The following is a 25,396-nucleotide window of genomic DNA, read 5'->3' on the forward strand; positions in this document are numbered from 1 at the left end:
GTCGTCATGTATGGATGTGAGAGTTGGACTATAAGGAAAGCTGAGCACCGAAGAATTGATGCATTTGAAATGTGGTGTTGGAGAAGACTCTTGAGAGTCCCTTGCACTGCAAGGAGATCCAACCAGTCCATTCTGAAGGAGATCAGTGCTGGGTGTTCATTGGAAGGACTGATGTTGAAACTGATACTCCAATATTTTGGCCACCTGATGCGAAGAGTGGACTCATTTAAAAGACCCTGATGTTGGGAAAGATTGAAGGCAGGAGGAGAAGGGATGAGAGGATGAGATGGTTAGATAGCATCACTGACTTGATGGACATGAGTTTGGGTAAACTCCGGGAGTTGGTGATGGACAGGGAGGCCTGGCGTGCTGCGGTTCATGGGATCGCACAGAGTGGGACACGACTGAGCAGTCAAAGAAAAAAATACAGGGTTTTGAGTCAGCCAGGTCTGGGTCAAATCTGTGCTATTAACTTGTTTTTTGGCCACACTATACGGCACACGGGATTGTAGTTGCTGGACCAGGGAAGTCCCTGTGCTACATAACTTTCAGTTCAGTTCAGTTCAGTTCAGTTGCTCAGTCATGTCCGACTCTTTGCAACCCTGTGAATCACAGCACAGACCTCCCTGTCCTACATAACTTTAAAGAAGCTATTTTCTCTGAGTCTTAAGTTTCCTTGGATATAAAACGATTTACCTTGTTTGGATGTTGAGAGAGTAAATAAGAAAATACATATAAAGCATCTATGTCCTTGTACGTGGAACACAACAGCACTAAATAATTGTGATTTTTACCTCTCTCCCTTGGCTCCCTTGCTCTTTATTCCTTAACGATACTGAGAATTAAGCAGTACAGTAGGTCATCTGTCTACAAGTTGTCATTTTAGAGCTGATAAAATTGAGTTAATGAGAAATTAAATGACATTCAATGGCCTACAACCAGCTACCTTCACTGTTGGCACCACGGAATAGACATATAGGCCATAAAACACATAAAAAATAGTTGGAAATCACAAACACAGACTCTTCTTTAAAGACATATCCTCTAATAATACAACTGAGGATCTGATTCATGAACTTAAAAACACTTAAATGTTGATTGTTTCCTTAACAATATAAAAGGCCAATTTGTTTTAAAAGAAAACCGTTTCTAATGTACACACCAAATTCCAGTGTAGGTTGAATTTACAAATGGGGACCTTTCCATTAGAGAAGGAAAATGAAAGGTATAAATTTCCTCTCTTAACATACATTGAATACACTGGAACTTCAGACATAATCAGCAATAAATTTACTTACCTTCCATGAGCATGAAAATCTAGCCGTAAAAACTGGTCCTCATGTGATACTGCTCTTTTGGCACGCTGGTGTTTTTGGTGTAATGAATCCACATCATATGATAATCCTTCATAATGTCTAATGTATTTATTTAAAGGATTTCCATACTGACCTACAAAAAATAAACAGTTTGAATTAATATCTTCTTATGGTTTATTCTAATTCTAAAATGATTTCACAATTATTCTGTGTTAAACAACTGTTTCACCAATCTTAATACTTTATTTTCATAAACAGTTGTTAATTTTTGTTTGTTTGTGGTCACATCATACAGCATATGGGATCCTAGTTTCCTGACCAGGGATCAACCCCGTGCTTCCTGCAAGTGGAAGCAGAGTCTTAACCACTGGATCACCAGAAAAGTCCCTAAAAGCTTATTATAATGGGAATTTTAACCACACACAAGGTTTGATGTTAGCCATAGGTTTGTCTAGGATGTCCTTAATCAAGCTGAGGAAGTTTTATACTCAGGAAGAGATGTTGATCTTTGTCTACATCTATTAAGATGCTTACAATAGATAATCAATAAAGACCTACTCTATAGCACTAGGAACTATTCCTATATGGGAAAAGAATTTGAAATATATATACATATATTTATGAATAAATGAATCACTTTGACATACACCTGAAACTAACACAACCTTGTAAATCAACTATATTGCAATAAAAATAAGTAAATAATTTTTTTAAAAGATGACTGTTTTTTTCTTTTTAGTTTATTAATATGTGAAATCAAACTGACTTATTCTCATGGGCAGAAGAACTAAACAGACATTGCTCCAAAGACGTACAGATGGCCAACAGACACATGGAAAGATGTTCAACATCACTAATTATTGGGACTTCCCTGATGGCTCAGCAGGTGAAGAATCTGCCTGCCAATGCAGGGGACACAACTTTGATCCTCGGTCTGGGAAGACTCCACGTGCTGCAGAGCAACTAAGCCTGTGTAACACAACTACTGAGCCTGTGTCTAGGGCCCCTGAGCCTGTGTAACACAGCTACTGAGCCCGCATATCTTTGAGCCTGTGCTAACAAGACAAGTCACAGCAATGAGAAGCCCTGGTATCACAACAAAGGGCAGCCCCCACTTTCCCACCACTAGAAAAAACCCACATGAGGCAGAGAATACCAAGTGAAACCAAAAACAAATAATATACAAAAAAAATTTTAAGGTCTACAAATAACAAATGCTAAAGAAGAGGGAACTCGCCTACACTGTCAGTAGGAATGTTAGTTGATGCAGCAGATACGGAGAATAGTATGGAGATTCCTCAAAAACTAAAACTAGAATTTCCATATGATCCAGCAATCTTACTCCTGGACATATATCTGTTCAAAACTATAATTCAGGAATATACATGTGCACCTATATTCACAGCAGCACTATTCACAACAGTGAACACGGACATGGAAACAACTTAAACGTCCCTCAACAGATAAATGAATAAAGCTGTGGTACGTATATACAATGGAATGTGACTTAGCTATAAAAGAGAGTAAAATAATGCCATTTGGAGCAACATGGATAGAACTATAGAATATCATAGTAGGTGAAGTTAAGTCAGAAAAAGAAAGACAAATACCATATGATACCACTTACATGTGGACAAACTCACAGACACAGAGAACAGACTTGAGACTGCAAGGGTGGGGAGGGAAGGGAAAGGATTAAGTGGGCGCTGAGGGGAGCAGAGGCCAACCATTATATACTGAGATAAACAAGGTCCTGCTGTATAGTATAAGGAACTCTACTCAATATCCTATGATAAACATGGGAAATAATTTTTTAAAAAGACTGCATATATATATGTATAATTGAATCACTATGCTGTACAGCTATAATTAACAAAACATTGTAAATCAGTTATACTTCAATTTTTTAAAAAACTGTTGATTTTCTAATGTTAAACCACCCTTGCATTACCAAAATAAATCCAATTTGACTACAGTATATTGTGTTTTATAATATTGTTAGATTTGATAAATTTTGTTTAGAATTTTTATTATGTATGTTCATGAGAGACACTAGTCTGTAGTTTTCTTGGACTTTGTCAAGTATTAGTATCAATATAAAAAAACATTTTGAAAATATTACCTCTTCTTCAATTTTCTGGACAAATTTATGTGGAACTGGTATTATTTCCTCCTTAAATGTTTGATAGAATTCACCAGTGAAGCCATCTTAGCCTGGAGTTTTCTTTGTGAAAGGTTATTAATGACATCAACTTTATACATAAACAGCTATTCTGGTTATCCATTCCTTGACTGACCCTTTGCTAAGAATTTGTCCATTTCACCTAAGTTTTTAAGTTATGGAAATAAAGCTGTTCATAATATTCCCTTATTATGCTTTTTAATATCTTCTGAATCTATAGTAATGTTACCTCCCTCATTCCAGATATCAGTAATCTATATCTTCTCTCTTTGGGTCCTAATCAAGATAGCTAGAGAATTATTGATTTGACTGATCTTCTCAAGAACCAACTTTTATTTCCTTTTATTTTCCTTCATTATTTTTCTGCTTCCTATTTTTTAATTTTCAACTTGATCTCTATTTCTTTCCTTCCACTTACTTTAAGTAAAATCGCTCTGTTTTTTTTAGTGAAGACCATTGATTTAAGTTTTCACTCCCATCCCAAAGAAAGGCAATGCCAAAGAATGTTCAAACTACTTCACAGTTACACTCATCTCACACACTAGCAAAGCAATGCTCAAAATTCTTCAAGCTAGTCTTCAACAGCATGTGAACCGAGAACTTCCAGATGTTCAAACTGGATTTCGAAAAGGCAGAGGAACCAGAGATCAAATTGCTAACATCTGCTGGATCATTGAAAACACAAAAGAATTCCAGAAAAACATCTACTTCTGTTTCATGCACTATGCTAAAGCCTTTGACTGTGGGGATCACAACACTGTGGAAAATTCTTCAAGAGATGGGAATACCATACCACCTGACTTGCCTCCTGCGAAAACTGTATGCAGGTCAAGAAGTAACAACAGTTAGAACTGGGCATGGAACAACAGACTGGTTCCAAATTGGGAAAGGAATATGTCAAGACCCTATACTGTCACCCTGCTTATTTAACTTACATGCAGAGTACATCATGCGAAATGCCGGGCTGGATGAAGCACAGGCTGGAATAAAGATTGCAGAGAGAAACATCAATAACCTCAGATATGCAGATGACACCACCCTTATGGCAGAAAGCAAAGAGGAACTAAAGAGCCTCTTGATGAAAGTGAGAGAGAGTGAAAAAGCTGGCTTAAAACTCAACATTCAAAAAACGAAGATCATGGCATCTGGTCCTATCACGTCATGGCAAATAGATGGGGAAACAATGCAAACAGTGACAGACTTTATTTTTGGGGGCTCCAAAATCACTGCAGATGGTGACTGCAACCATGAAATTAAAAGACGCTTGCTCTTTGAAAGAAAAGCTATGACAAACCTAGACAGCGTATTAAAAAGCAGAGACATTACTATGCCAACAAAGGTCTGTCGAGTCAAAGTTATGGTTTTTCCGGTAGTCATGTATGGATGTGAGAGTTGGACCATAAAGAAGGCTGAGTGCCAAACAATTGATGCTTTTGAGCTGTAGTGTTAGAGAAGACTCTTGAGAGTCCACTGGACTGCAAAGAGGTCAAACCAGTTCATCTTAAAGGAAATCAGTCCTGAATATTCATTCATTGGAAGGACTGATTCTCAAGCTGAAGCTCCAGTTCTTTGGCCACCTGATGGGAAGAGTTGACTCATGAGAAAAGACCCTGATGCTGGAAAAGACTGAACGCAGGAGGAGAAGGGGACGACAGAGGACAAGATGGTTGGATGGCATCACCGACTCAATGGACATGAGTTTGAGCAAGCTCCAGGAGATAGTGAAGGACAGGGAAGCCTGGTGTGCTGCAGTCCATGAGGTCTCAAAGAGCCGGACATGACCGAGCAACTGAACAACAATGATTTAAGACTTCTGTATTCAGTTATTCTACTTACTACCCAGGTGCTGTAAGTGTCCCCTTAATACTGTTTAGCAGCATCCCACAGATTCTGTTATGCTGTGTTACCATTTTCATTCTCTTCAATATACTTTGTTTCCTTTTTAATTTCTTCTACAATTCATATGCTATTTAGAAGCCTGTTATTTAGATTCTATTAATAAATATGAGGAATTTTTCAGTTATCTTTCTGTTACTGACCTCTAATTTAATTCTACTCTACCCAGAGAACATACTTTGTATGACAATCCTTTTAAATACAGAGATTTATTTTATGACCAAGAATGTGGGTCTCTCCTTGCACATGTTTCATGCACAGCTGAAAAGAATGTATATTCTACTGTTAACGGATGAGTATTCCAGAAACGTCAACCTCTGCACATATTGAGTACAGTGTTACATAAACAACAACCAGGTCAGTTGGTTTACAGTGTTGTTTAATCTTCTATATCCTTAATGATTTTCTACCTACCTGTTCTATTACTAACAGAAAGGCACTGAAATCTATGATTACGGCTTTTTCTATTTCTCCTGGCAGTTCTTTGCTTAATTGATTTTTGAAGTTCTATTATTATGTGCATAGGACTTCCCTGGTGCCTCAGACAGTAGAGTGTCTGTCTACAATGCGGGAGACCTGGGTTCGATCCCTGGGTCAGAAAGATTCCCTGGAGAAGGAAATGGCAACCCACTCCAGTACTCTTGCCTAGAAAAATCCCACGGACGGAGGAGCCTGGTGTCCATGGTGTCGCAAAGAGTCGGACACGACTGAGCAACATCACTTTCACTTTATTATGTACATAAATGTTAATGATTTTGTGCCTTCTGGATTAATTCACTCCTTTATCATTTTCAGATGATCTTCTTTATTCTTTGTAATAGTCTATGTTCTAAAATCTACTTTGTCTGGTATTAATATAGCCACTCCCAGTACTTTTTGTTGTTTGATTAGCATGGTCTCTTTCTCTTCCATTCTTTTCCTTTTAGCCTATTTGTGCCTATGTATTTAACGCAAGTTCACTGTAGGCAGCATAGAGTTGGGTCTTGCTTTTTTGTCCAATCTTTTAATTAGGGTGTTTAGATCATTTACATTTAAAGTAGTTACTAATGTGGTTAAGTTTAAGTCTATCATATTGCTATTTATGTTTGTCCCATCTGTTCTTTGCTTCCTTCTCCTTTCTCAGGATTAATTATTTTTTTATGATTCTCTTTTTATTTCTTCACTAGCTTATTACCAAAACTCTCTGGTTATTTTAGTGGTTGCTTTAAGTAAACATCTTTAACTTACTCTACCTTCAAATGATCTTATAGCACTTCAGGTATAAAAACCTGACATTACTGTATTTTCATTCCTCTCCTCCTACTGTCATCACATACTTTATTTACTTATATCTGATGAAGTCCACAATACACTGTTAATGTTTTGGTTTAAAGAGACAATTATCTTTTGAAGAGATTTAAATAACAAGAAAAAAATCTCTACTTCTCATTTCCAGGGTTCTTCATTCCTTGGTGTGAATCCGTATTTTCATCTGGTATCATTTTTCTTCTACCTGGATAACTCCCTCTAACATTTCTTCTGCTGGTGAAGCTTTTCCAGATATTGGATGTCTCAAAGTCTTTATTTCGTCTTTATTTTTGAAAGATATTTTTACTGGACATAGAATTTCAGGCTGACAGGTTTGGGTTTTTTTAATGTATTTTTTGAATGTTGCTCCACTATCTTTTCACCTGTATTCCTTCTGATAAGAAATCTGTCATCCTTACCATTGCTCCTCTGAAGGTAATGTTTTTTCCCTCCCTAGTGCTTTTAAGATGTTCCTCTTCAACACTGGTTTTGAACAATTTAATTATGATGTGCTCTGGTTTCTTCATACTTACTAAGCTTTAGTTTCAGTAAACTTCTTGGACCTGTAGGTTTATAATTTTTCAACTACTATTTCTTCAAAATTTTTTTCACTCTCCCCACCCCCACATGCCCAAGGAATCCAATTATTAGTATATTAAGGTCACCAAATTCTTCCCAGAGCCCATTGATGGGTATTCTCATATTTATCAAAAATTCTTCTGTTTCATTTTGAACAGCTTCTAGTGCTGTCTTTCAGTTCAGTAATATTCTCTATGTCTAATCTGTTGTTAATGCCATCCGGTATGCTTTCCATCTAAAACATTGTTAGTTTTCATCTGTACAAGTTAGATTTGCATCTGTTTTATATCTTTTATGTCTCTACTTAACTTTTTTAACATATGAAATACAGTTATAACAAGTCTCTTAATGTTCTTGTCTGCTAATTTTAATGCCCACGACAGTTATGGGTTGGTTCCAATTGATTGCTTATTCTTTTCGTTAGAGAATGTGTTTCCCTGCTTCATTGCATGTCTCATAATCTTGCACTGAATGGATGGTAGATGCTGTGAATTTCCCCTTGCAGTGGCTGGAACACTTTTTGTATTCTTATAAATATTCTTAGGCTTTGTTAATAGGACAAATTAAAAGGTATTTGGAAACAGTTTGATCCTTTTGGGTCTTCCCTTTATGATTCGTTACATGAGTCTGCAGCAGTGTTCAATGTAGGGCTAATTTCCCCTACTACTGGGGCAAGACATATTTGAGTACTCTATCCAATGCTCCACAGATCATGCATTTTTCCAGTTTGGCGGGTACGAACAAGCACTATTTCCGGCACTATGTGAGCATGGGGCACGGTTTCTTTCCCTGGCCTCAGGCAGTTTCCCCACATATATACACTGATCAAATATACTCTACCAAACACTCCAGAGGAACCCTCTGCAGATCTCAAGGATTCTCTCCCTATGCAGCACCCTTCATTGTGATATTCTGTCTGCAAACAAGCTGCTTTGGTCCAATTCCATCTCCACAACTCTAAGTTTGCTGGTCTCCACCTAGGTTCCCTCTTATAGATGGAAATTCATTCCATGCAGAAAGCTGAAACAATCAAAGGTCTCGCTTCATTTGTTTCCCCTCTCTTGGGGATCATGTCATTCACCACCTGGAGATCAGTGTCTTAAAAACGATTGTTTCTCACCTAATGGATTGCATAAAGCCTAAATGTTTCATCACTAAATTTTCTGCTTACACAATCAGCTGCTAGTCACTTCATGGCTAAAGATACAAGCTCTTAAATCATCTGGGTTTAAGTTCTGGAGACGGCATAACAAGGTAACTATACTTAATACTACTGAACCGTACACTAGAAATGCTTAAGATTATAAATTTTATGGTACATAATACTTTGTTAGGATAAAAAAATTACCTGGGTTTGAATCCCATTACTTTCATTTATTAGCTTGTTTTCCTGATCAAATGGAAAACTCAGCTTCATTTTCCCATCCTTAAAATAGAGAGAAGTAGAATACCTTGTGGAGAAGGCAATGGCACCCCACTCCAGTACTCTTACTTGGAAAATCCCATGGACGGAGGAGCCTAGTAGGCTGCAGTCCATGGGGTCGCTAAGAGTCGGATACGACTAAACGACTTCCCTCTCACTTTTCACTTTCCTGCATTGGAGAAGGAAATGGCAACCAACTCTAGTATTCTTGCCTGGAGAGTCCCAGGGACGGGGGAGCCTGGTGGGCTGCCATCTATGGGGTTGCACAGAGTCAGACACGACTGAAGCGACTTAGCAGCAGCAGAATACCTTGCTTTTAAGGCTGTTACAATGATCAAATGATTTAAGCCATATGTGGCAATTAGCAAAGTCCCTGCTAAGTCTCTTCAGTCGTGTCTGACTCTGTGAGACCCCTGAGATGGCAGCCCACCGGCTCCCCCGTCCCTGGGATTCTCCAGGCAAGAACACTGGAGTGGGTTGCCATTTCCTTCTCCAATGTATGAAAGTGAAAAGTGACAGTGAAGTCGCTCAGTCATGTCCGACTCTAGCGACCCCATGGACTGCAGCCTACCAGGCTCCTCCATCCATGGGATTTTCCAGGCAAGAGTACTGGAGTGGGATGCCATTGCCTTCTCCGAGCAAAGTCCCTACCATACAATAAAGGCTCAATAAATTATTCACAGTTATCACCATCTCTTCCCTCTGCTCCCCTTCCATTTCCTCCTCCTTTCACACTTGTCTTTGAGACCTATTTACACAAATTGAGGCCACAGATTCAGGAATAAAGACAGAACTAGGTTTGAATTCTGACATTTCCTCACCATGACTACATGATCCAGTAACTATTTAACTTTTTTAAACCCCAGGGAGTTTTTTTGTTTTGTTTTAATCTGTAAAATAAAGGCAACAGTGAATACCTTAAATGCAAGTAAACTGCTTAGCAGAAAGGGTAGCATGAAAAGACCACTCAGTTTAAACTACTGAGTCACTTCACCATACTTTAGAATGCACTGTTCTCAAGAGAGGTGACCGAAATGTAGTCCAAAACTAGAATTCAAAGCTACCTTACAACTAGCAAAGAAAATATAATGAAGCCAAGGTATAAGAGAAAATAAGCCTCCTGGTATGGAACTTTTAAAAATCAGGACTAAATAACAGAATCATACATTGTATCAATGTATGTTCCATATTCCTAAAAAATATCTTTACATTTATACACGGATTTTTAAAAACAACCCACATAAGAGAAAACATCAAGAAAAAAATCAACAATGGGGAAGTTTTACTACGAGAACTTTAGGGTAGTTTCTTCCGTTTTAAAAATCAAAGTAGGGGAACGTCCCTGGTGGTACAGTAAGAATCTGCCTGCCAATGCAGGGGACAGAGGTTCGATCTCTGGGCCAGGATGATTCCACATGCCCCCGAGTAACTAAGCCCATATGCCACAATTACAAGAGAAGCCACTGCCAACGAGTAGCCTGTGTACCACAACTAAGAGTAGTACCTGCTCACCACAACTAGAGAAAAGCCCATGTACAGCAACGAAGACCCAGTGCAACAAAAAATAAATTATATTTTTCAAAAAATCAAAGGAGGATCACTAAGTTATATTTCTTTTAAGTGGACTGACTAGCCACAGTACAATCTTAGCTTTGTAAAGTTACTTCTCCCACTCCTTTCTTAGCACCAAAAAGTTGACTTTTTAGATCACAGTGCAGATAAAAGTATTTTGCCACTTTTAATAACTTAAAACAGTAACTGTGGCTGTTCTAGGGAAGCACATGTCATAACGGCTCAATTATTTGCATGAATAGAACACTTCAGGGAGACATTAAAGGAAGTCATCTTTTCTCTATCCCACACACACAGGAATTTTATAAAGCAACATAATGTTTACTTGCGCTTGAAAAGGACCTAAGTAATGATTTTCAGAATCTTTATAACTGAGATAAAATACGATTTCACAGCATTTAATTGGGAAAGTTAAAAATGCTACCCAGGTACATACAGTTAACAAGTCCACTTCATTATCAGACCTATGTTCCTTTGTTAACTATGCCTAACTATCAGTATTTATGATATGATCATGGTAATACTTTAAGTTATTGAAAACAATGTACTAAATGAGAGAATTCCCTGGCATGCCAGGGGTTAGGACTCTGACACTTTCACTGCCAAGGCCTGGGTTCAATCTCTGGTTGGAGAACTAAGATCCCACATAAATAATGGTATTTAGGCATAGTTAACAAAGGAACGTATTGAATGAAACTGTATTATCTTATTTCTCCTTCTAATACTTAATGAAAATGGGGGAACCATGGGGGAAAACATACATATATATATATGTGTGTATATATATATATATATATAAAAGCAGCCCTCCCACACTAAGAAAAAATCCTCAAGAACTAAAACCAAATACGAAAAGGATATAATCAAGTGTGTGTTAAAGCTGACTGATATAGGCTCAATTCTCCTCCCAACTCTGTTCAATGACATGTTGGTGGCTCGTACTTATACTACTGAAGTTAGAAATGCTGCAAATCAGAGGCTTTATTGTTTTTTTTTCCTATTATCAAGAGAGTCAGTGAACTAATAGAACACAGGGTATATAACCTAATGGTATAATCTTTCAAACAAGCAGCCAAGGAAATAAACAGAATACTCTTAATGAGAAAGTGGAAAAGCACAGCACACTGAACTCCTAATGCTGACCCTAGCTGCAAAATTCACTTTTTAAAGAAATTCTCTCTTCTGTTTTACCTACTTTTCTGCAAATCAGAATTGTATGTACCTGGGTAGCATTTTTAACTTTCCCAATTAAACGCTGTGAAATTATGTTTTATCTCAATTATTAAGATACTGAAAAATTTCAAGAGAACAGAACCCTGGAATTGTCAGATTGTATATGATCATGATTCCTGATCTGCAGAAAAGCAGGTAAAACAGAAAATAATGAGCCCCTCAAACTATGACTTAAAGAAAAAAAATACACTGGTCTCAGAGACAAAGAAAAAATAACTTACCCACATTATATCATAGGAAAAACAAAAGAACAAAGAAGAGCCTCACAACCACAAACATGGCAAAACGTATGAAAAAAAAAAAAAAAAAAAAAACAACAACAATAAAAACAGAAAAAGCAAAAGAGAAAAAACCCAATTGAGAAGGAAACAAAAACATCTGGAAACAATCTGGAACAAACCAGAATCAACCAGACTTACATGATATTAAGGAATTCTTGTTAATTTTCTTCAATACAAAAACACTGTGGTTATATAGTAGGAAAATAATCTGAATTTGGGGAGATGTATTTTGAAGTACTTAGGAGTAAAATGACATGCATAATTTTCACTGAAGTGATTCCCAATGAGACAGAAAAAGGATGTAAATTGCTATCAGTTTCCACTTCTGACTATCATGAAGAAGAACTAAATCTAACCTACCACCATAAACATTCAGAAAACCTGATGAAATACATGGGAGGATAAACAAATGAGGTAAGATCTACAATTGGCCCAACTTAACTACCTGGAAGCAGTTTAAAGTCAATATGCAGAGTACAGGAACCAAACAGAACATGCTGATAGAGAGGCCAGGCATTTAGAATTCGTGGGCCAGAGTGCCAAAGAGGAAGCTAACAGAAAGGGAGCTCAGAGATCTAAAGAAGGGTTCCCCTAACATGTTTGGCAAATTTGTATCTGATCATGTGAGAATCAACTATCCGAGACCAGAAAAATAAACCACAAAAAAAGTAAGCAGAACAATCTTGAAAGTTTATATAGTTAGGGCTGGGAAGTGTTCATATTCCCACCATCCAGAGAACAAAGACCTGTAATATACGGAGCACTGGGTACAGCCCTCAGGAAAACATCATCTTATTCACAGGGCAAAATTAGCCATAGACTAAAGGCTGTTTGGGATCCACCCTAACAAAGTTTAAAGCACTTCCTCCAAAGAACTCAACTGATTCCAAGTAGTTTAACTGTATAACAACAAAATCTGACCATGTTTAAAGGCAAGACAAAATCAAACACAAAAAAAGTAAAAATCAAAAATGAACTGCATCCAGTAAGACTCAGGAAAACACCTTTTTCTCATACTGTTGGATGAAGAAGTCAGACATTAGCAACAGAAACTATAATGATGACAGAATTAACATACAAAGAAATTGAAACAGTTATCATGGGCTAATAGTTAAAAACTAAAGACAAAAGAAACCTTAAAATCAGCTGGTGGGTTAGGACAAAAGGAACTAGAGAAAGAGACACCCTACATATAGAAGAAAGAATGTACAAATGATAGCATGACTACATAACTCAGAAGGTGACTCACCGGCATGTCTGAAATACTACCAAAATAAAATTCTCAACCTAAGATTCCATACCCAGTGAAACATATCTCATAAATGAAGATGAAGGGGGAAAAGGTGAAATGAACCCTTTTTCAGACATCAAAGCTGAAAATTTACTGCCAGTAGACCTGCATTGCAAGATATGTCAAAGGAAGTTTTCAGGCAGAAGGAATATACCAGCTGGAAACCTGTGTTGACACAAAGAAGAGTGCCAAGAACAATAACTATATGAGAAAATAAAAAAGATTTCTTTTCTCATTCTTTAACCTCTTTCAAAGTTAAATGATTGTGTTTAAAAAACACACAATGTGCTATGGCAGTTATGACACACATAGAATTAAAATGTATGATAATACAGCACAATGGAGGAGAGGAAAAATGAAAGAACACTGTAAAAGAAGTGGTATTTTATCCAAAGGTACACAATGACAAGTTACAGGTGTATACTGTACACCCTAGGAACAACCTCTAAAAATACATAACTAAGCAGGTACATTACATAAGCCAATAACAGAGTTAAGATTAAATCATTTTTTAAAGCAAATTAATCCCAAAAAACATAGACAACGAAGGGCTAAAAAAAGGGCTTATGAACAAATGGAACAGAAAACAAACAGTAAGATGGTAGTTTTAAACTCAATCATATCAATAATTACATTAAAAGTTAACGATTTAAACAAAATTAAAAGATAGAAAGTCACTTTCTTATTTTTCAAGAAAGGTACAGATGAGTTAACTAAAAAATGGGAAAATTATACCATCCAAACCCTAATCCAAGAAAGCTAGAGTGGCTATAGCACTGTCAAAGTAAACTTCAAAACAAACCCAAAAAAGGAGAGAAACGGATTAAAAAAAGACATTTCAGTTCTAAATCTGCTTCACATAATAGCTTAAACCTATGTGAACAAAAAGCTAACAGAACTGAAAGACAAATTTGTAATTATACCTGGAAATCACAACACTCCTCGCTGAACAAGTAGACAAAAATAAGGACTGAACACTATCAAGCAATTTGACTCAATTAACATTTTATAAAATAGTCCACCCAATCATAGAGTATGTATTTTCACAGGCACATGGTGTATTTACCAAAACAGACCTCAATTCTAGGCCATGAAGTGTATTTCCATAAATTTTTAAAGGCTGAGATCATAGATCATGTTTTCTGACTCTGTTAGTGAAATTAAAATGAAGGAAGTCTTGTTCAGGCTTCAGAAGCAAGAGAACAGGCCTCTGACTTGCTTTTAACCTGCCTGGACATTGCCCAGATACCATCCCAGTCTGCAAGCACAGCAAGTCAGGTAGCACTTTAGATAAGAAAAAGAGTAGGTCTTAGAATTCTTGAGCCCCTGGAGGTCTGGCCAACCCCCTTGGGTCTAAAGAAAGCCTATGACTCACAAGGTGAAGTAAACATCATTGTAAAAAGGGTAAAGTAAAAACCAGAGAAGGATTTTTGCGCGCAAACCATTAATGAAAGCAGTTTGCGGCTTGTGATTATAAGGAGCCACTGAAACAGCAATTTGAAGCCTCACCCATGGGGTGAGCATACAGCCCAGGACCCCTTCCCAATTGGGACTTCACATTGCTTTTAATGAGGGACTTCCCAGCATTATTCAAGTCTGAATGAGGATCCATTTTGGTGATGTATATACTATTACTTCTATTGTTTCTTTTCCTTTTCTTTTGGAAAAAGTGAAAGTGTTATTTGCTCAGTCATGTCTGACTCTTTGTGACCCCATGGACTGTAGCCTCTGACCATGGAATTCTCCAGGCAAGAATACTGGAGTGGGTAGCCATTCCCTTCTCCAAGGGATCTTCCCGACCCAGGGATCAAACCCAGGTCTCCTGCATTGCAGCCAGATTCTTTACCATCTGAGCCACCAGGGAAGCCCATTTCTTTTCTCTTAATGACTGAAAGTAGAAATTAAGTTAAATAATCTTCTAGAAAAAAACTGAAATTGTTTATATGTGTAACGAGTGGTTTCTTTTGTTAATGAACTCTTCAAACCTAAAACGAAAGTAAAACTTCTAGAAAACATACCCTGGTACAATTAAATCAGTAGCAGATAATATTTGGAAAAAGTCCCCAATATTGGGAACTTAACACATTTCTAAATAGCCCATGGATCAAAGAAGAAATCAAAAGGGAAATGAGAAACATTTTGAATTGACTGCAAAGAACACAAGGGAACCTTATTGGTTGATGTAAAAGTTCTAAATTATTATTATGGCAGTGGTTATATACCACTATATACCTTTCTCAAAATTAATTGCTGAATTTTATTTATGGAAATTATACCTCATAAAATATAAAATCAAGCTAATTACAATTTTTTAAAAGAAAAACAGTGAGTCGAAGTGACAGGCATGTTGGGTATTTGGCCTTTCTTTTACTTTTTCCCAAGGTTAGAAACTTTAAAAAAAAAAAAAAATCCAGAATCTAAAACAATTCAAAATAGTCCAACTTATTAATCCTCCCCTTTGAGAAAAAAATACAGTGAACATTCTACTGACCTTCAAGAAGCTATGAAGCATCCTACAATGACTCATTATTCACAAGTAACTATATTTTTGTTAATATGACAGACATAAGTAGTAAAAGATGGGGGAAATAAAAGATTAAATGACAATCGGTGATCCCAAGTACGAAAAGAACACTGGGGGAAGCCAAATATCAAGGAAAAGTATCAGCCGAGAAGTAGCTACTAGACCATTTTGAAGAATTTCTTGGCAGTACAAAAGGTCCAATTAAACATTTAAGCTAACAAGCTAAAAGAAAACCTGGAAGCCTACTACTCATCAGACTGTTACCACTGAGATTGGAAATTTGTGTTTGTGAATGTTTGTCCTTACAGAACTAAATCTTCTTCTGTGTACAGTATTTTGCATTTTTGTCACACATAATACCTTGCTATTCATACTGTGATTCAGGAATCAGCTGCCTGGGTTATCTCCTAGGGAACTGTTAGCAATACAAAATCTTGGGCTTGTCTCAGATCTACTGATCCCCAAGTGACTCGGGTTCTACCCAGATGTACCTGATCCCCAGAATGATCTGTATGCATATGGAAGTTTGAGAAGCTCTGCAGCTTTTCTCTATACAGAAATACCCTAACTTCTACCAGCAGCTATATCCTTCTTTTTCTATGTGCTTGCTTTAACCTAAGCCTTAACAGTATATCATTAGGGCCAGGTACAACCGGTTCTATCATTTAAGCAAGAAATACTTTACCTGATGTGACAGGTAATGTACTGATTAGAAAAAGCTCCCAAATAATATAATACAGGGGTAGACAAACTATAAGCCCAAAGGTCAATTTGAACTGGTCACCTGTTTTCTCAAAATAGCTCTATGTTCATTCATTTATGTATTTTCTATCACTGCTTTTCAATGGCAGAGCTGAACAAGTAGAGCACTGCAAAACAGGTACCAAATCTACAGAAAGTTACTTAAGCACTCAGCTTTATTACTGTGATTGGTTATAATCATCTTTTCCCCTCCTCTACAATAGGATTTCTAACCCTGAGATCCATGTGCCTCCCTAGGGGATTCATGAGCACTGGCCCCCCCTCGTTAATATTTACATGCAAATATGAATAAAGGCATGTGTTTATATATATGGTATATATGTATGTTTATAGTTGGTACTTTGCTTCTGCTTTTCATATTTAAATTTTTTATTCATCTATTTATAATTCTTTTTTATTAAACTTACTACACTAGCTAAGACTATGAAACCACACTGAATAACAGTGAGAGCATTTTTACTTTGTTCCTGACTTTAGCCTTTACTTTTCATTATATAATACATTCATAATACTATGCTAAGATTGTTTCTTCCCATTCCTATTTTAGAAATGCAGTATTTTAAAATTCACATGAAAACTAGGCTAAAAGACATTGCTTTAAAAAAAAAAAAGCTTCACATTTTCAGTTTTAAATGAAAAAATTAAAAAATCCAAAACTATAAACTTTTGTTTATAAATCCAAAAAACCGTTTTTTTTTTTTTTCCAAAGAGAACTCAGTTTTTATGGGTCAAGCCAAATGCAATGCAAAGTTGTCCTTGTTACTTTTTTTAACCAAAATAAATAAATCAGATTTGTCCCTGTGACGGGTCAGGTGAGCTGGCCCCTTGGCCTTGTACTGCCCCTCACTCCTGTCCCTCCTCTCCCTCTCTGACCAGCTTTGGCACAGCAGAGAGAAGAATGCTTCGGAGTCTCCATCGTGTTGGAGGGAAGAGGAAAGGTGGTGGCTTGGAGGTGAAGGGAGAGCAGGACCAGAGGAGCAGCCGGTGCCCTGGCTCTGAGCAGCACTTCCTGGCCACACCCAGCCCCAGGTGGTGGAGTGTGCACGGCCCCGCACACAGCCGGGACCCTCTGGAGCAGTGGAAGTGGTCACTGCTGAGTAGACCCTCCCGCTCTGTGCCAGGTCAGTCTCGGGCCATCTCCCAGCAGCCATCCCGCAGCAGTGTCCTTGGTCCACCTCATGGTGAGGGTCCTGCCAGAGCCCACCCACCCCACAAACCCTCAGACAGAGATGGCTCCTGCAAAGGGTTGGGGGCTCAGCTTGGGGAGAGGAGGCCACCCTTGTCCAGGTGCGGGAATCTCCTGCTGGGTAACCAGGACTGCCAGCACAGGAGGATGCGGCATGAGGCTGGTCCTGTGGGGTGAACTGGGGGGACAGGGTGAGGGCAGATCTGTCCCTCCCAGGACACCTGCAAGGGCTCCCTCTCCTCCTCCCGCTCCCTAGTGTCTCCATGAAGGCTGGTCAGCTGGACAGAAGTTGTAGAACCCAGGGAACATCTGGCTTGAGGGGGCAGCCAAGCACAGAAGGGGGCAACAGCCTGGTTCCTAAGTGAGCATGGGGCGTGTGCAGTACGGATGGGCAGAGGTGCGGGCAGTGCGGGGGAACCATGCTTTAGTTGGAAGCAAGGGGCATATATATACCTATTTTATTTGTAGAAAGTATTCAATTTTTTAAATGGACACTGATAGTTTACTACGTACAAATATATATATATATATACACACTCACATATATCCTGACTAGATAAGCTTAAGTTGATTAAACAATGTTTATAAATTAGATGTAATGATAACTAAAACTTCCTATCTTGCTATCAAGCACTTGCTATCTTGCCAAGTCTAGTAGTTGCTCTACAGCTTTTCATTTAATACACCCAACAGACCCACGGGATTTCCCTGGTGGCTCAGACAGTAAAGAATCTGCCTGCAATGCGGAAGGCCTAGGTTCGATCCTGGGATTGGAGAGATCCCCTGGAGAAGGGCATGGCAACCCACTCCAGTATTCTTGCCTAGAGAATTCCAACAGACAAAGGAGTCTGGCGGACTACAGTCCATGGGGTTGCAAAGAGTCAGACATGACTGAGAGATTAAACACAAACCTACACACGGACCTACTAGCCCATTTTAAAGAAAACAGAGGTCTGAGAGCTATGTAACAAATCTAATGTCAGTTTGGTTTCAATGACTTCATAACATTCTACAATAATTGTATTACTCTCATCATAAACAAGGTAAGTTACCATTCACATTTCTGATGGGACTACAAAAAACTGAAAAGAAAAAAAATTACCAAAATAACAGTACATGGCAGGGAACTTTAAAAACCTAAACTGATACCTACCTCTAAGATGCACAAAAATGAGTAATGAAATATCAGAAAAGAATGTGCTTTTTATAGACAAAAAAAAATATATATATATATGTATGTATACCCTTGATTTCCACAGCTAGTGATTGAAATTGGCACAATTTACTCCACAGGAGCCCATGCCAATCTCCTACCCTTGCACTACTTAGCTCAGTCAGACACCACAAAATTGCCTGTTTCCACATGCAGAGTCTCAACCTACTCAACTGAGATTTGTTCTTATACTTTAACAACCAGTCAAAAAATTCAAGAAGTAGGAACAGAATGCAACTCTATCACTAAATCTTACTGATGCACTTAAATAATCACCCATCTCCTCAACTGTATCTGAACAGACCCGGGCTTCTGACCTACTCATCATCGTATCTCATCTTCCCTTTGTTACAGATTTTCCTGATTCCCTAGTTCCAAGCTGCCTACTTGTCTACTACAATTCCTCATCAGCTACTCTATTCCTTATCCTTGTTACATGCTAGACTCTCCCAGGTTCCAGGAACCTATAAATATAAATGCCCTAATACTAAAAATCATTGCTTCTAAGGACTTCCCTGGTGGTCCAGTGGCTAACACTCAGTGCTCCCAATGCAGGGAGCCCGGGTTCAATCCCTGGTCAGGGAACCAGATGCCACATGCTGTAACCAGAGATCCTGCAATGAAGATAAAAGATCCTGCTGGCTGCAACTAAGACTCAACGCAGCCAAATAAATAAATATATATTTAAAAATCACTGCTTCAATCTTGAGAAAGAAGAATGGAACTGGAGGAATCAACCTGCCTGACTTCAGACTATACTACAAAGCTACAGTCATCAAGACAGTATGGTACTGGCAAAAGACAGAAATATAGGTCAATGGAACAAAACAGAAAGAGCAGAGATAAATCCACACACCTATGGACATCTTATTTTTGACAAAAGGAGGCAAAAATATATAATGGAAAAAAGACAATCTCTTTAACAAGTGATCCTGGGAAAACTGGTCAACCACCTGTAAAAGAATGAAACTAGAACACTTTCTAATACCACACACAAAACTAAACTCAAAATGGGCTAAAGAACTAAATTCAAGACCAGAAACTATAAAACTCTTAGAGGAAAACACAGGCAGAACACTCTCTGACATAAATCACAGCAAGATCCTCTGTGACCCACCTCCCAGAGTAACGGAAATAAAAATAAACAAATGGGACCTAATTAAACTTAAAAGCTTTTGCACAACAAAGGAAACTATAAGCAAGGTGAAAAGGCAGCCTTCATAATGGGAGGAAATAAGCGCAAATGAAACAACTGACAAGAATTAATCTCCAAAATACACAAGCAGCTCATGCAGATCAATACCAGAAAAATAAATGACCCAATCAAAAAGTGGGCCAAAGAACCAGACAGACATTTCTCCAAAGAAGACATACAGATGGTTAATAAACACATGAAAAGATGCTCAACATCACTCATTATCAGAGAAATGCAAATCAAAATCACAATGAGGTACCATCTCACACCCAGTCAGAATGGCTGCTATCAAAAAGTCTACAAACAATAAATACTGGAGAGCGTGTGGAGAAAAGGGAACCCTCTTACACTGTTCATGGGGATGCAAACTAATACAGCCACTATGGAGAACAGTGTGGAGAACACTATGGAGAACAGTTAAAAAACTGGAAATAGAACTGCCATAAAAAAGTGAAAAGTGGAAGTGAAAGTCACTCAGTTATGTCTGATTCTTTGTGACCCCATGGACTATACAGTCCATGGAATTCTCCAGTCAAGAATACTGGAGTGGGTAGTCTTTTCCTTCTCCAGGGGAACTTCCCAACCCAGGGATCAAACCAAGGTCTCCCACATTGCAGCCAGGTTCTTTCAGCTGAGAGACCCAATAATCCCACTGCTGGGCATACACACCAAGGAAACCAGAATTGAAAGAGACACATGTACCCCACTGTTCATCATAGCACTGTTCACAATAGCTAGGACATGGAAGCAACCTAGATGTCCATTGGCAGATGAATGGATAAGGAAGCTATGCTACATATACACAATGGAATATTACTCAGCTATAAAAAAGAACACATTTGAGTTCAGTTCCAATGAGGTGGATGAAACTGGAGCCTATTATACAGAGTTAAGTAAGTCAGAAAGAGAAACACCATACAGTATATTAACACATACATATGGAATTTAGAAAGACATAATGATGACCCTCCCAGGGACAGAGGAGCCTAGTGGGCTGCCGTCTATGGGGTCTGATTCCCAGCCTTTCATTTGCAACTAGGACACAGACATGTAAACTAGTCTTCTGAACTAGGCTCTTCTGGTCAGAAGCATCACTGGAGACCTGGATTCTGAAATGAGCGACTTAGCAGCAGCAATGATGACCCTATATGCAAGACAGCGAAAGAGACACAAGATGTAAAGAACAAACTTTTGAGCTCTGTGAGAGAAGGAAAGGGCAGGATGATTTGAGAGAAGAGCATTGAAACATGTATATTACCATATGTAAAATAAATGACCAGTGCACGTCTGATGCACGAAGCAGGGCACTCAAAGCCGGGCTCTGGGACAACCCAGAGGGATGAGGTGGGGAGGGAGGTGGGAGAAGGGTTCAAGATGGGGGGATACATGTAAACCTGTGGCTGATTCATGTTGATGTATGGCAAAAACCACAATATTGTAATTAGCCTCCAATTAAAATTAATTAATTTAAAAGAAAAAAAAATCATTGCTTCTCTAATACCAAGTGTGAACCAAGAGAAATCATGAATCAAGAGACATCAGACACAAATAAGAATCCAAGATTCTGTGTTCCCTGCAAATACTACACAGGAAACCTGACCGAGAACACATTTCCTATTGTGATCTTAATCAATTCCCATACTTCTCATACAGTATTCCATTACCCGAAGCAATATTCTACTTGACAGTAATACTGGAACCCTTCCCCATTTTTATCTTCCTCAGAACTACCCAGGTATCCCCAACAGCAGCAGTACACACCATAATTACTCCAAAAGTATCTTGTGAAAAACACCAATACTGCCCTGCCACTCCAATGCCAGGTCTGTACCAGAAACACAACCTTAAAACAACTAAGGAAAAATCTGTCATATCGTCTGAGAGATGCACATTACTGGCAAAACTTTGCAGGCATATCTGTCTGCTCAGTTCAGAATCCAGGTCTCCAGTGATGCTTCTGACCAGAAGAGCCTAGTTCAGAAGACTAGTTTACATGTCTGTGTCCTAGTTGCAAATGAAAGGCTGGGGAATCTAAATTAGGGAGGTGGAACTCGTAAGGCTGAAAATGTGGCGAGGTTCAAAAGGTTCTAGACAGAAATCATAACAAATACCTGGCCCCTTAGCTTCCACTCCTGACCCACTACAGTCTATCTTTCACACAGCAGTCAGAGTAACAATGTTCAAGTAAAGTTGCATCATATCACACTTCTGCTCAAAATCTTCCACACCTCACCCTTGGTTCCCCCTCCATGGCCTTCATCTCAATTTATAATTTAAAAATTTAAAAAGTCCTAACCATGGCTCACAAGGTTGACTATGATCTCATAAGGAGCAGTATTCCCCTACTCCACTTCCGTATCAGACTTATCTTCTACCACTCTCCCCTTTCTCTGTGAGCTATAGTCACATTCGTCTCCTGATCGTCCCTCTGCCTGGAATATCTTCCCCCACAGCCAGTATCTTGGCTACCACACTTCATTCAGGTATCCACACAATTTCTTCAGAAGCTTTCTCTGATTACCCTATCTAAAAGCATAAGTCCCAATCATACTCATTCTAATATCCTGTTCTATCTTTCCTGATATTATTTTGTACTGACATATCCCTCTACCACCAGAAGTTCCATGAGAACAAGAACTCTGATCTGTTCAATGATGTACCCTCATTATCTAGATCAGAGTAAGGAAGAAAATAGGCGCTCAGTAAATGTTTGCTGTAAGAATTAATGGATACACTCAATGTTTCACAGAAATTTCCACTTTCACTTGTATTTATCAAAAAAGCAGCCGGTATTTTGCTGCTGAGAGCGCCATAAATCAACCAACAGAAAATGTGACCCTATGATACTCAACCAAGAAGTATCAGAATTTCTAACAGGTTGAGTATTTGCAAAGTGCTATCGGTTAAAAAATAAAATTATTATAAATCTATTCATTAGTTAAGTGTTTTTTCAAATCTTCTATCAACGCTATGGGTGCATTTCATGTATTTGTTTCTGCAATCATCCATGCAGCTTTCATCAGTATTTTGCATGACTTTATAAACTGTCACACAGCATTCCTTTTTGCAACTAAGTTTATCAATAACCATAGAAGTATGTGGTCAACATATCTTACTCCATGTTTCAAAAGTTTAGCACAGTTTAGCAAAAATTATTCATGGGCTCCCGATAGCTCAGTTGGTAAAGAATCCGCCTGCAATGTAAAAGACCCGGTTCGATTCCTGCCGGGAAGATCCCCTGGAGAAGGGATAGGCTTCCCACTCCAGTATTCTTGGGCTTCCCTTGTGGCTCAGCTGGTAAAAAATCCACCTGAAGTGTGGGAGACCTGGGTTTGATCCCTAGGTTGGGAAGATCCCCTGGAGAAGGGAAAGGCTACCCACTCCAGTATTCTGGCCTGTTCAATTCCATGGAGTCACAAAGAGTTTTTTTTTTCAAATCTTCTATTGACGCTATGAGTACATTTCAGATATTTGTCTCTGCAACTATCCATGCAGCTTTCACCTCTATTTTGCATGACTTTACAAACTTTCACACAGTATTCCTTTTTGCAACTAAGTTTATCAATAACCACAGACGTACACGGTCAACATCTTACTTCATATTTCAACAGTTCAGCAAACATTATCTTTATTTATAACTAAATACCATGAGTTAAAATCCCAACTATGCCACTTATTAGTTGAGTGATCTTGGACAAGTTACCTAACTCTGTGCCTCATTTCCCTTGCCTGTAAAATAGATGAAATAGTAATAATACCTGTAGCTAATAGTGTTGTTATATGGATTCAATTATCTAATATATATAACAAGATTTAGAATAATGTACAGTACGTAATAGGTAAGAATTCAGTAAATAATGGCTAAATTAATGAGCATGTATTACCTCATTTCACCTTAATAACAACTTTGTAGGGTAAGTATAATTAATCTTAAAATGAGGCACAAAGAGGTTAAGTAAGCAACCCAAGACTACAAAACTTCCGTCTTGCTCTAATATTCTGTGACTCCTAAACTTACCCTAAAATGAAAAGGGTTTTTTTAAAGTTTCATCTTAGTAACATAACAAAGTTTACAAGTTTTATTGAGTAAAATCAGATAACCATGAAGAGATTCTACATTTCCCCTTTTAGGATAATTTTTGCAGTGAATGACAAGTGCCAAGTGTTTTAATAAATATTTTTAAATATTAACAGAAACACAAAGTAGTTGAGAAAAAGCAATTTGGTTTTTAGAAGGAAAATATAACCCATTCAACCTACTAATTTCTTTAATTAACTGGGGATATAAAAATAATGAGCAAAACCAATACAATAACAAAAATGGTATTTTCATTCCATTTAAAAGTCAATTAAAATAAAAAGATTAATTATAAGCTTTGGAAGGTTTGGTTTTTTTTTTTTCCAGACATACTCTTAGAAAACTTGGAATTCTCATGTAGTTCATTAAAAAAATGAAATTATTTAGTTCAGTAAACATTCATTTATTCACTCAACACATGTATAGGGCACTTACTATCTGCACTATATACTCTAAGGGCATTGTTTTTAGATGCTGGGAAAACAGAAGTGAACAAAACAAAGTTATCGACCTTATGAATCTTTATTCTAGAGAAGGACAGCAGACAGTATAACAAGTAATAATTTAATTTTTTTGGTTTATAAATTTTTCTCATTTTATTGAAGTATATTTGATTTACAATGTTGTGTTAATTTGTTCTGTACAGCAAAATGGCTCAGTTATATATATATCTTTTCATGTTATTTTCCATTATGGTTTGTCACGGGATATCAAGAGAGTTCCCTGTGAACAAGTAAGTAACATCAGATGGCTCTAAGACTGTTACCACAGGGTGAGTGGATAGAGAATGCCAAGTAAGGGTTTTTTTTTAATATGAGATAATCAAAAGACTTCATAATATCTAAGCAAACACAACAGAAAGAGAGCAAAGCATAACAATGTGAATGTACTTAACACTACTGAACAGTTAAAAATGGTTAAGCTGGTAAATTTTATGTGTATTTCACCACCATGTAACTTTTTTTCACTTAAAAAATAAAAAGGGGACATATGTATACCTCCAGCTGATTTGTGCTGACATATGGCAGAAACCAATACAATGTTGTAAAGTAATTATCCTTCAATTAAAAATAAATAAGTTTTTAAAAAAATAAAAAAGAAACAGGGTTGACACTATAGCAATCTAGGGGGAAAACTGGTCCATGTAAAAGGACTGGCAAATACAAAATCCCTGAGACAGGAGCAAGCTTGGCATTTTTTTTAAGAGCTCTGTGTGGTAGGAGCAAAAATAAACAATGGGGAAGCACTTGGGGAGGTGGGGTGCGGGCAGGATAAGCATACATGTACACGATGTGGGGCCTTAAGAGCCACTAAAAGGACACTGGCTTTTACTTAAAATAGTAAGCCACTGAATGGAGTTTTTTATTTTTTATTTATC

The 25,396-nt window shown here is 37.8% G+C and overlaps 1 protein-coding gene across 1 annotated transcript in view; it reads right to left on the reverse strand.

Annotated features, from left to right (window-relative positions):
- Positions 1-25,396, reverse strand: part of ADAM10 (ADAM metallopeptidase domain 10) — a 143,405-nt gene that overhangs the window by 103,861 nt on the left and 14,148 nt on the right. The window contains exon 2 of the mRNA XM_070377989.1: positions 1,299-1,449. Within this exon, the coding sequence (XP_070234090.1) occupies positions 1,299-1,449 (151 nt within the window). The remainder of the gene's footprint in view (positions 1-1,298; positions 1,450-25,396) is intronic.

This window comes from Bos mutus, chromosome 10, assembly GCF_027580195.1.
Source record: "Bos mutus isolate GX-2022 chromosome 10, NWIPB_WYAK_1.1, whole genome shotgun sequence".
Lineage (NCBI taxonomy): Eukaryota > Metazoa > Chordata > Mammalia > Artiodactyla > Bovidae > Bos > Bos mutus.